The 12,149-nt window shown below is 42.2% G+C and overlaps 1 protein-coding gene across 1 annotated transcript in view; it reads left to right on the forward strand.

The window, feature by feature from the left end:
* LOC111569704 (calsyntenin-2) overlaps positions 1-12,149 on the forward strand; it is a 345,816-nt gene that overhangs the window by 175,851 nt on the left and 157,816 nt on the right. Inside the window, exon 3 of the mRNA XM_023272001.3 lies at positions 7,867-8,062. Coding sequence (XP_023127769.1) covers positions 7,867-8,062 — 196 coding nt within the window. The remainder of the gene's footprint in view (positions 1-7,866; positions 8,063-12,149) is intronic.

Genomic DNA, 12,149 nt, shown 5'->3' on the forward strand with positions numbered 1-12,149 from the left:
GTTTTTTCGGTGACATGCTATACTATGACGTTGTTTGGACCAAAGGCTATACTATGACGTTTTTAGACCAAAGGCTATACGATGACTTTTTTGAGTGACATGCTATACTATGATGTTTTTTAGAACAAAGGCTATACTATGACGTTTTTAGAGCGACATGCTATACTATGACATTTTTTGGATGACCTGCTATACTATGGACGTTTTCTGGACCAAAGGCTATACTATGACGTTTTTTGAGCGACATGCTATACTATGATGTTTGTTGGACCAAAGGCTATACTGTGACGTTTTTAGAGCGACATGCTATACTATGGCATTTTTTGGACGACCTGCTATACTATGGACATTTTCTGGACCAAAGGCTGTACTATGACATTTTTTGGACGACATGCTATACTATGACATTTTTTGGGCGACATGCTATACTATGACATTTTTTGGGTGACATGCTATACTATGATGTTTGTTGGACGACATGCTATACTATGATGTTTTTTGGGCGACATGCTATACTATGGACATTTTCTGGACCAATGGCTATACTGTGACGTTTTTTGAGCGACATGCTATACTATAATGTTTTTTGGGCAACATGATATACTATGGACATTTTCTGGACCAATGGCTATACTATGACATTTTTTGAGCGACATGCTATACTATGGACATTTTCTAGACCAAAGGTCATACTATGACATTTGTTGGGCAACATGCTATACTATAGGCTTTTTTAATTGACATATTACTATGATGTGTTTTTTGTTTGTTTTTTTTGTTGTTTTTTTAGCAACATATTATAATAATTTGAACAGTTTTAAAAATTATTATACTTTTACCTGTGCAATGAAATATTATTCTTTTTAGGCAAAGGCCATGTTTGATTACATATAGGCTATTAAATAAATGTTTATTAAAAACTAAAAAGCATTAAAAAATAATAACCAACTGAGACATTTACTGAGTCACTAAAATAGTGTAGAGTCTACGGCCACATCAGCATTATTATAAGCATTCTCTGGTAAATTCACAGCCATATACTGTAGGAAATCTAGCTGATCTCATCATGATGTCTCCTTACCATATGGACTTCAGGAGATGATTAGATGATTAGATGATGATAAACTGTGACCTGCTGGTTGGGTTCTCTCTGTTCTCATATTTCCTCCATGTTTGTCTCCTCATGCTGCCTTACTTCAGCCAGTCCATGAGCAACAGAAAACACAGTTTGCCTTGTACCCATTGCCAGGGGTTCCACTCTTCCCACTCCAGTCTGTACATTTGCAAACGTTTTTGCTTCTTTAGACCTGGTGGAGTTTCAGGTGTAGACATTTTTAAACGTGCGGGTGCAGCAGCGTCTGTAACCTGGCAACCAGAGACAGGACTGGACACACAGAGACGTCTGAAGTCTGTCCACTGGACCTGGCATCGGGTCCTCGCTACGTGGGTCCTACGAAGATGAAATTGGCTGCCCTTAATATTTCCTGTGTTTTATTTTATTCATTATGCAGTTTTGATGAGCGTGTGACAGACGTGTACGGGGCATTTATGAAAATACGGAACAACTTGCGTCCCGTATTGATTCAATACGGGACGCAACAATTAATTGTCGAATAAAGGACGTTTCCGTATTTTAAGGGACGGGTGGCAACCCTACTTGTGATAGAGTAGGCTGCGCAGTGACTCGGTGGTTAGCACTCTTGCCTTGAAGCTAGAAGATCCCAGGCTCCCTCCCACAACACTGAAGTTGGTGATTCTAAATTGTCCGTAGGTGTGGATGTGACTGTAAATGTCTGTCTCGATATGTAATGTATGTGACCTGTCCAGGGTGTCCCCTGCCTTCGCCCTAAGTTAGCTGGGATAGATTCCAGACACCCCCAAGCAACCCTGATAAGGATTGCGCAGTGTATAGATAATGGATGGACGGATGGATGGATGTAACGGAGTGTTTTCACTGTGTGATATAGCTACCCTCAGTCCGTCTTGTGGTCTTTGCGACATGACGCTGCTTTACGTTCTTTGATTGTTACGCGGGTTTGCGACATGCTTTATGTTACTTAACTCATGAGTGCTGAGCGATGGACGCGCAACAGGCAGGGGTGGCCCGAATAGCAGTTTCTGGGCTCCGGATATTCGGTCCCCTCCTTAACGTCCGGCGGCGGCGGGGGGGGGGGCGGAAGTTGAAGGAGTTGACGGAGTTGACGGACGGAGGAACGACCCGAATATTCGGTTCGGTCCGTGAGGTCAGAGGCGGTGAGCTAACGGAGGAAAGAGCCGAATTTCCGGCTCGGTTCGTAACGCCCTACGTAGGGTGGGGGTGGGGGTGGAGGTAGGAGGGGGCGAATATTCTGACCTCAAAATTAATATCCGCATACCACCATCGGGACCGAATATTCGGGTCCAGCCCTAGCAACAGGTTGAAGTTTCATGGAGAAAAGTAAGCAATGAAATTTTTGTCAAACTTTTCAGAGAATAACTGAAAACATACTTTGTTGTGGTATATCGTCATATATCGTTATCGTGATGTAAAATAATCCATATCGTGATGTATGATTTTTTCCATATTGCCCAGCACTAACTGATAGTGAGGATATTTCAGCCTCTGCTGCACCACCACTTTTTTCATTCATGGTCTGTGCCTTTTTCTATTTTTCCAATTTTATCCCAATTTTATTGAGCTGCAATATTAAAGCCAGAAGTATTTTGTATACAGAAATACTTACTTCATTCTGGTGTTGTGCAACAGCTCTGAAAAAAAAATTCTGCGCAGTGAATGACACTTTTTACATACACTACCATTCAAAAGTTTGGGGTCATCCAGGCAATTTCATGTTTTCCATGAAAACTCACATTTTTATTCACATGTTAACATAATTGCACAAGGGTTTTCTAATCATCAATTAGCCTTTCAATATCATTAGCTAACACAATGTAGCATTAGAACACAGGAGTGATGGTTGCTGGAAATGTTCCTCTGTACCCCTATGTAGATATTCCATTCAGAATCACCATTTCCAGCTAGAATAGTCATACATTAACAATGTCTAGACTGTATTTCTGATTCATTTAATGTTATCTTCAATGAAGTTTTCTTTCAAAAACAAGGACATTTTTAAGTGATCCAAGCTTTTGACCGGTAGTGTAGGTGTCATATCATGCATTTTTTAGCAAATGAAAAGTGTATGGTAGCTTATCATACAACTGTTTAAATGCCCATTGTACTGTACATTCTACATCTGATTAGATTGTTATTTTTCAGTGACATAAAAGTTGCTGGCAACAGTTGCTGAGCTGTTTTCAGGAGCCCCGGAAATTCTCGTAGCTCTCCTGAGTCCACCTATTGCTGCTTTGACATGAGAGTTTGAGTGACATATTCAATCCTCCACCTTTCACTCTAACATTCCTTTCTCTCTCTCACACACACACACACACACACACACACACACACACACACACACACACACACACACCTACACACTCAGAGGGAGGGTATTCACTGTGTTAGAAGACAGTGGGATGTCATTAACTCTGCGAGAGGAGCCTTTAATGTAATTAACAGAGAGGAGACGAGAAACGGGAGGTAACGGTGGGGGCGGCAACTGCGAGGTCGAGTAAATCACCTCACACCGTTCTGCAACAGTCATACACACAAAACGCTCTCTAAAACCCCCGTCGAGAAAGTGTGTCTTTAATTAAAAATCCCCTCTCCGACACACACTCGTACGCACACACTGTACACAAACACCACTCCAGGTTTCATGCGCTCCAGTCAGAACATGTGGGCTTGATTTGTATTAATCCTTATCTCCGAAATGGACAGCTTCTCAATTGTGTTTTTTTCCGCGGCTGGCTAATTTCATGAAGAGCGTAATTACAGCATTTTCAATTTCGGCCCTCTGCAGAGTTATGAGGCTGACTGTCTATCTCTGCACTGCAGCTGAGAGGGCTGGGGGTGTGTGAGAGTGAGTGTGTATCCATCTATCCCACAGGGCTTGTGGATGGGTTATTGTGTTTTTTGAGAAGGAGAATTAGTGGGTTATGGGGTGACTAATACAAGAGATGATTTGATACCGAATTCAAATTGGAAAAGCAGCTAAAATCATGACAACTGTGTAAACCCTATAGTAGACTGCAGCTCTTGTGCAAATAGGGTTGATTTACAAACAATGGCAAGTGAAAATATTAAGATAATGTGAATACATGTGTTTTGGAGCCAGCAAACTGACGCCTGGTCCAGAATGTGTTCAGTAACAGTATGATATCCAGTAATCTGATTTACTTGCTGTCTATCCGGTGTGTGTTCCAACAGTAAGAGGATGAAAGGCATGTCGGCTCTGATTAGAGCTGCCGAACTGGCACAGTTTGAGCAAATGTGTGTGAGTGTTGTGTGGATTCATGCCTGCGCTTTGGTCACTCTCCAGTAGGGAGATCGGAGCTGCCCTGAGGCACTGGCCATGTTTCCTCCCTTCTCAGCTCTGCCTTTCATCTGTCCTTATATCTTTCACACCCTCCTCTTCCTCTCAGTAGTGTGACTGTTTGCCACCTGATATCGCCACTTTTACTTCTCACTCAAATGCTCAGTAAACAGCTGCCGCGCATATCTGTGCACTTACGAGTGAGAGCACCTTTTCGGGAAAAGCAGCTTGTGTACATATTCAGATACAGGCGGCTCATCAACGATGCTCTGTCAGCTTTGATAATAAGTTGGGGCCCTGAGGCGCTGTGGCCCATGATATTTTGTCACACTCCTCCAGCTCTGCAAACACAGGCCACCGTTGCCAGTAAGGCAGCTCTGCCTTCGCTGATAATGAGCTCTGTGTCCTCAAAGATAGTAAAGTGTGGACCGGTGCCAGATTCCCTTGAGGTGTCGAGCGCTGCACGACTTCTGACACCAACAGGACAGCAGCTTAGGTCCTGAGCACACTTCCTACTGCCTAATAGACAGCCATTAATACAGACTTGATTAAATGAAAATGCAATTATGTCCAGGGGGAGGCTTAGTAATCACAGCGGCAGAAAATAAGGTAGAGGAAAGGAGGAGGAAAATATAGGGTGTCTGAAAAGTCAAGTAAGGAAGTCTGACTGAGTGTTAAGCTTATAGTGATTAAAAAAAAGTTTCCGGCATCCTACATGAAGAACTGAAGATCATACAAACAATTCACTGCCAAATATGCCAAACAGTGATGATTACCCAGCAAATAAACTGATACAGAAATAGCACTGCAGCATGCACATCCATTAGTTTGCATCCATTGGTATTAAATAGCCCCCCATCAAGAAGACAGAGTTCCATCTGACCATAAATCTACCTCTTAAAAGTCTAATGTGACACGGAGACACATATTTAGCTAACAGTTTAGTGGAGTAATTAGCGTTTGCGAGCTCTCTGCCTCTGCCAAGTGCCAGCCGCCCAACATCTGTTCCTACGCTGCCGCTGGGGCCAGAGCTTCCACCCTCGTCCCTCCCTCCTTTAGCAGCCATATTTGCCTCTGTGCAGGTGGCAGAACACTTATCAGGTCTGGAGTGGAGTGATAGGCGGACATAAAAAGGAGATGGAAAAAAACAAACAAAACGTGACAGGTCTGTTGGCGCCCAGAGCTGCTTGAGTGTTCATTTGAGCCTAAAACGAGGGAGGTCCTCCTCCTACGGTCACCTTGACCCTTCTCCCCGTTCCCCATCAGCTACAATTAAATCAGGAGGAGCATGTCGGGCCACCCCTCAACGGTGGGCGTGTGCCATCAGCATATCCTCAGCATATTCGCCCTGATGGGAAGCTTCTGCACTTGCCTGTGCATATTGGATTTATTTCTCGCTCCAGCAGTGATGGATTTTCCATTTGCCTGTTTTGTACGGTGGTGCACTATTGAGAGAAGCCGCACATCGAGACTGTTGCATCTTCTGTCACTCCCCGTCGCACACCGTTTGCTCAAAGCCATTTTATGATTTTGCTCTCGCCAGCAAGCCATGCTTCTCCATAGTGTGGGGGCCCATTTAACTCTGATAAGTCATTGTTCAGGCAATACAGAGGGGGGAAGTCTTTACAGCGAGCAGGCAGTGTCGATACCCCCCCTCTCAATTCTCTCATTTTCTGTTCTCCCTTTCCCTTCCATCTACTCTTTCTTCATCATTTTGCCTATAGCTTCTCTGTGGGCAAATTGTCATTTCAGAGCCCCTGCCCCAATGGCAAGGGAGGGTGAGGAAGGAGGGGTGGGGGGTGAGGAAGTGGTGGGGATTATGACAGAAACAGGATGAAAGGGGAGAAAAAGGGTAGAAAATAAAGTTGCTCTTATCAGAACTTGCCAGGAGCAACGCGCACACAAAGCTGCTTGGGAATCCAATTTAGTCTTTGCTGTTAGTTTAAGTGATATCAGTGCAATTAGCCGTCACAGGTCAGAGTGTGAGCCTTGCGCGTTAAGTGATTTCCTGAAATCCCACTAGTGAAAGCACACGGGGATGTCAATTCTCCATGAAAAAAAAAAAAACTCCCTCTCCAACTCCAGTTCAGTTCTTTACACATTGCTAATAAATGTCAGCCGTCTCTTGGCTCTTTTGTTTTGCTCTTGTCAGCTGCTAACTCTGGATTTAAATGGATTTTCTTCCTCTGTATCTCTCCACGAGGGTGACTTTGAGCTGTCGTAGTTTTATTTGAGCCCTGTGTAACTCAATTGTGCTGTATGTTGTTTTTTGGTGCGCTACGGAGGATGTCTGCATGTTGGGTGGGCAAACAGCAGGAACGTCCTTGGTGCTTTTCACAAGAACAATTAACTAAGTAACAAGGTGCATTGGTGGGAATGTGCGCTTGATCTATTTATAAGGCTGCAGCGTGAGTTTTTGCTGTTGTTCTTGTTGGCTTGTTTTCCACATACGTAACTCTAAAGTGGCAATACAAATTACCCAAGGTGACTGAAGCATGAATGTCTTTTATCCCAGTCCAGCTTTTGTCCAGTATGCATAAACTTCTGCATAGACTACGTTCTCCAGTTTCCCTCGTCTTAGAAATATTCCAGAGGTAACGCATCTTTACTACTTAAAATTGCTACCATGAATTCCAGTACTGCCTGGGAAGTCAGTAAGAGAGAAGTTAAAAGGAGTTTAAAGCTTTTCTTCCCTGAAAAATTAAGCTAAACTGGTTTGCACTTAGTCAAAGTAAGTTACAAAAGTTTAGACACACCTTCTCATTCAATGCTTTTTATTCATTTGTATTATTTTATACATTGTAGATGAATACTGAAGACTAACACTTTTTTGTTTACAACATAATTCTGTATGTATTCTTTTATAGTTTTTATGCTTTCAGTTTTAATCTACAATGTATAAAATAAAAACCATTGAATGAAAAGATGTGTCCAAACTTTTGACTGGTAGTGTATGTTGTTCCAAGCATCATGGAGAACTTACCACAGTTCCTCTGTGGATTTAAGCTGTGTCAGTGTCTTCTGTCTCCCACACTGACTCCACAATGTTGAGATCAGGGCTCTGTGGAGGTCAAACCATCTGTTCCAGGACTCCTTGCTGTATTATTGGGTTTGCTGCAGAATGCAGGTTCTTAACCTGCTGGTATTGCATGATAGATAAGAATATACCATCTGTATGTAGCATCAAGAGTGACAAAAACTTTTGCACCACACTGTATTTCATAAACAAGTGACCTGTAAGACAGGCAGGCTAACAGCTGCTCTATGTAGGGCTACAGTGTGCAGGACTGTGTAAATGTGAGGAAAGGTGTAATAAGCTGCTTTCTTTTTAAACCTGATTTACATGCACAATATTCTCCAACTGGACTCAGCCTGACAGGATGTGATTAACACTGACCTCATCCTTCACTCTCTTTCCCTCTCCTCCACCTCCCTCCCTCCTCCTCTCTAGGGGAGATCTGTGCGTTCAACATCCATGGGCTGGAGGCTCCGTTCGAGGCAGTGGTGCTGAACGGTACGTCTGGGGAGGGTCAGCTGAGGGCACGTGGCCTGGTTGACTGTGAGCTGCAGAAGGAGTACACCTTCATCATCCAGGCTCATGACTGCGGTTCGGGCCCCGGGGGTACGGAGGGCAAGAAGTCCCACAAGTGAGTAAAACTGATGCAAGGGTTTTAATAAAGAGGGATTCGTGAGGATGGACAGAATATACATGGTTTCAAATTGGAATTTCAACACTTTATTACCAATATTTTAATTCTGTCCAGGTGAAAAATCGGCAAATAATAAGCATGATGGCAGTAGCTATTTTAACAGCATGATGCACCATGTGTTGTTCAGCATATACCTGGATTTGTGTTTGCAAAGTCCCTGGAAAGAAACACACATAACAGACAATTATCTAAACGTATTTTCCATAATTATTACGTCATACATTACATCAGGCTACATTATTAAATAATTTATTAGACTATCTATCTATCTGTCTGTCTGTCTGTCTGTCTGTCTGTCTGTCTGTCTGTCTGTCTGTCTGTCTGTCTGTCTATCTGTCTATCTAGCTATCTATCTATCTATCTATCTATCTATCTATCTATCTATCTATCTAGCTATCTATCTATCTAATATATAAAATTATTAGAAAATAATTGTGGTTTAGAAAAGATGATCGTTTAAACTGTTATGAGAAAGACCAACAATTTCCTCTACATAAATGTCAGTGGACATTCAGGAGTGTTAAGTGTGCGTGTGTGGGTGAAAATGAAAGCAGGAGCAAGTAAAGATCAGAAGGAGCCTGGCGGCAGTGGGTGGTCAGGTCTTATCTCACGTCAGTTTTAACAGCTACAGTTCAGTCAGAGTCCCAGCAAGCTACAAGCACACAAAGTGTGTCCAAGATGTTCTCATTCAAGCTTTATGGATGGTCCAAAGAAAAACAATCTCGAGCAAATCTAGACAGGAGTTCATTACAAAACAGTACAAGGAAACAATCAGGTGCAGCTTCTGTAATTTAATTTAATAGCAGCTCCGCAATTTGTCTCACAGAGCTGCTACTAAACACACCTAAGGCCACATTCGTAAAACTCAGCCACAGCTTCAAGTCTGTGTATTCACAAAGGCAGAAATGTGCCTTTTTTAGTCTGGAGTATTCGGCTTTACTATGCAGTCCTAAAGAGACTTTTGCATTGCGTCAGCATATGCTTTACATTCCTTCTAATCCATCCAAACACTTGGTGTGTTGGTCCAGTTCAGCTATAATGCACTAGCAGTTTAGAGAAACACACTGCAGATACAACAGAAAGGGCAGCTGATGTGACACAGATGCATTCATTGCTCATTATTCATTTTAAAAGGCCGATCTCCGACAGTATCCAACTGCTGGCTGTGAGCACAGCAGCAGCTCCTCTTCCTGGATGTGATGGTGAAGCTGTGGCTGGATATATGGTTATTGTTCGGACTTCAGCCATAATCGTAACAATCTGTAGAGCCACATTCTCAGCAGCAGCTGTCATCCCAAGGCTGCAGTCATACAGTCTGTCTCAGCAGCGGTCAGCGAGAGAGCTGCTGAACCAGCTCCTCTAGTTTTATTTCTTAATGCAGTGGCCCAGGCTGGTGCCTGAGAGCCCCAGCTGAGGGTCAACTGACACTCAACCAGTGGTGCTCTATAGGCTGCATGATGGTGAAGCACATCCAGCTCAGACAGGTGTGACTGCAGAGAGTTCACGCTCTGCTGTGACTGTAGACAATGTTATGATTATGGTAGTGACAGAACATTTCTAATAGCTCCCTACATGCGGCAGTAGAGCGTGCAGAGATAGATTTGCTGCCTGAGCGTTGGATTGAAGCTACTGTTTTCCTGAACTTGTAAATAAACAAACACACCTGTCATAGAAGCACCGCAGCTTCAGACAAGAGTAGCACCACAGAAAAGTCTGAGGAATGTATGGAGGCACAGCTTCACCGTCACATCCAGGCAGATAAGCTGCAGCTGTGTTCACAACCAGCTGGATGCTTTCAGAGATCAGCCTTTTAAAATCAATAATGAGCAATAAATACATCAAGTGTAACACCTGAGGCCTGTACTATGAAGCCAGATTAGTGTGTTAGCAGGTATGTTGAGCTGAAAGTCAGAGTTTTCAGTGTCACAGAGATCGCTCTCTTTTTTTTACTGGCTCGATCTCCATGGTAACTGATGCTGTGGAGCTAACCTGGTCAGGAGCAGGTTCTGTTCAGAGCTTCAAATTTAAATCAGCTGTTAGAAGCGTCTTCCCTTAACCAAAGCATATCCTGATGATTATTTATGAGTGATACATTTTCTCAGCTGCAGGAAAATGTTTTATCTGCAAACATGTGAATCTGAATGTTACTAAAACCACTGAATGAAGCAGCTAGAGTATCACACACTGTATGCATCGCATTGCTATGGGAACCCAACATGTATTTAGTTGGTGATGCAGAAATCGTATAAATCTGTTTTTATGTGGTCTGTTTATATGCTGGTACTGAAGCTGACAGAACAGATTTTAGAGCATTGATTATTCTACTGGTATTTATTACAGAAAATACTAAATCAATAACATTAATTTCACTTTGATTCGGCCCCAAATTAAAGTGATTTCCTGCATTATGGGACATTGTCAGAACTAAATGCACTTCAGTACAATATCTTGTTTAAATATATGAAGTTTAAAGTTTAACAGCTCTAATGTGCAGCTGTGAGTTAGAAATAAGCGACTGCATTGACCTGTAAAATAAATATATTAATAAGGTTAACAGTTTTCTACCAGCATTCCTGTCTTGCATCATTTGCACTTCATAACATCATACATTTTATATACCTCATTGTTTTCCATATAAACAACCTGTTGAATGAAGCAGCTGCACACAATCGTTTCATTATGTGCAGTCGAAGAGTCACATGATGCGTTAAACACCCCCTTTTATGAGAACGTGCACAGCAGAAAGTCTGAATTAACAAAGAAAGTTGAAAACTGCCTTCATGATACCTTTTAACCCTGACTGGAGTTTTAGTTTTTGTTGAGCAAGCATGTGCACAAAACAGCCTGGCTATATCAAACTGGCTTCATGATACAGCCCTCAGGTCTTTATCATCTCTAAACACTGCAGAGTGCTTCCCGAAACTGGCAGTGAACTGTTCTAACAGGACTGAATCAACACACAAGTACAACCAGGTGTAGGACTCAAGGAAGAATGAATGGTCGCTAGAGCGAAAGTCCAAACAGTTTATTGTACACTGAAGCACAATAATCAGGCAGAGGTATCCAAGACGCATAGGCAACAGCCAAAAATATACACAGGAAGGACTAGATATCACAGAGAAAGGCTGGCAGGGAGGCACAAGACGAACCGGTGAAGAACATGAGGAAAGGGAGGGCTATAAATACTCAGTGAGGCAGGGGAGACAATGAGACACAGGTGGAGCAGACAAAGACTGTGGAGTGTCAAGAAACTTGCAATGAGACAGAGGCTGATTATAGGGACAGAACAAGAAGACACAAAGGGGGGCGTTTAACTCGTAATGTGACTCTTCTTCTGCACAAAATGAACCGACTGTGTGCAGCTGCTTTAGTCAACAGGTTGTTTAAATGGAGAACAATTAGGAATATAACAATGAATGACGGTAAAATGTGCCGCGACTGCAAATGATGCAAGACAGGAATGCTGGTAGGAAAGCTACTAATTGTGCTGATATATTTATTTTACCGATCAATGCAGCTGATTATTTCTAACTAAAAACTGCCCATTAGAGCTGTTAAACTTTAAACTTCATATATGTAAACTAGTGGTGGAACGCGATTAAACAAATGAATCTAATTAATTACAGGCTTTGTAATTAATTGGTCATGATTATTCACATTTTTGCCAAATACCAATATTTCACACAAGAAGCAAAGTTTTTTAATTCAATTAAATTTTGGTTGATGACTGAATTGATGAATCGACAGGTACGTGAACTTAAACAACAAAAATGTTTGTTCTCTTTATATTTATCTGCATTTTTTCATCTGTCTACTACATTCACAGATTACTGCAAACTCAAAGTGCTATCATAGCGATTATATTCAACATTTTTACTCACTTTTCACTTTAGGTTTTTTGTAAACTCAAGCACTTTCAGTGTCTTGAAAAGTGGTCTATTGTGGGCTGACTACTGTCTGATGGTACCAGAACTGTAGCTAATGTGTCCACAGGATTGTCAGTTCCTCACATCCCATTCAATGT

The sequence above is a fragment of the Amphiprion ocellaris genome, chromosome 7 (assembly GCF_022539595.1).
Source record: "Amphiprion ocellaris isolate individual 3 ecotype Okinawa chromosome 7, ASM2253959v1, whole genome shotgun sequence".
Taxonomy (NCBI): Eukaryota; Metazoa; Chordata; class Actinopteri; family Pomacentridae; genus Amphiprion; species Amphiprion ocellaris.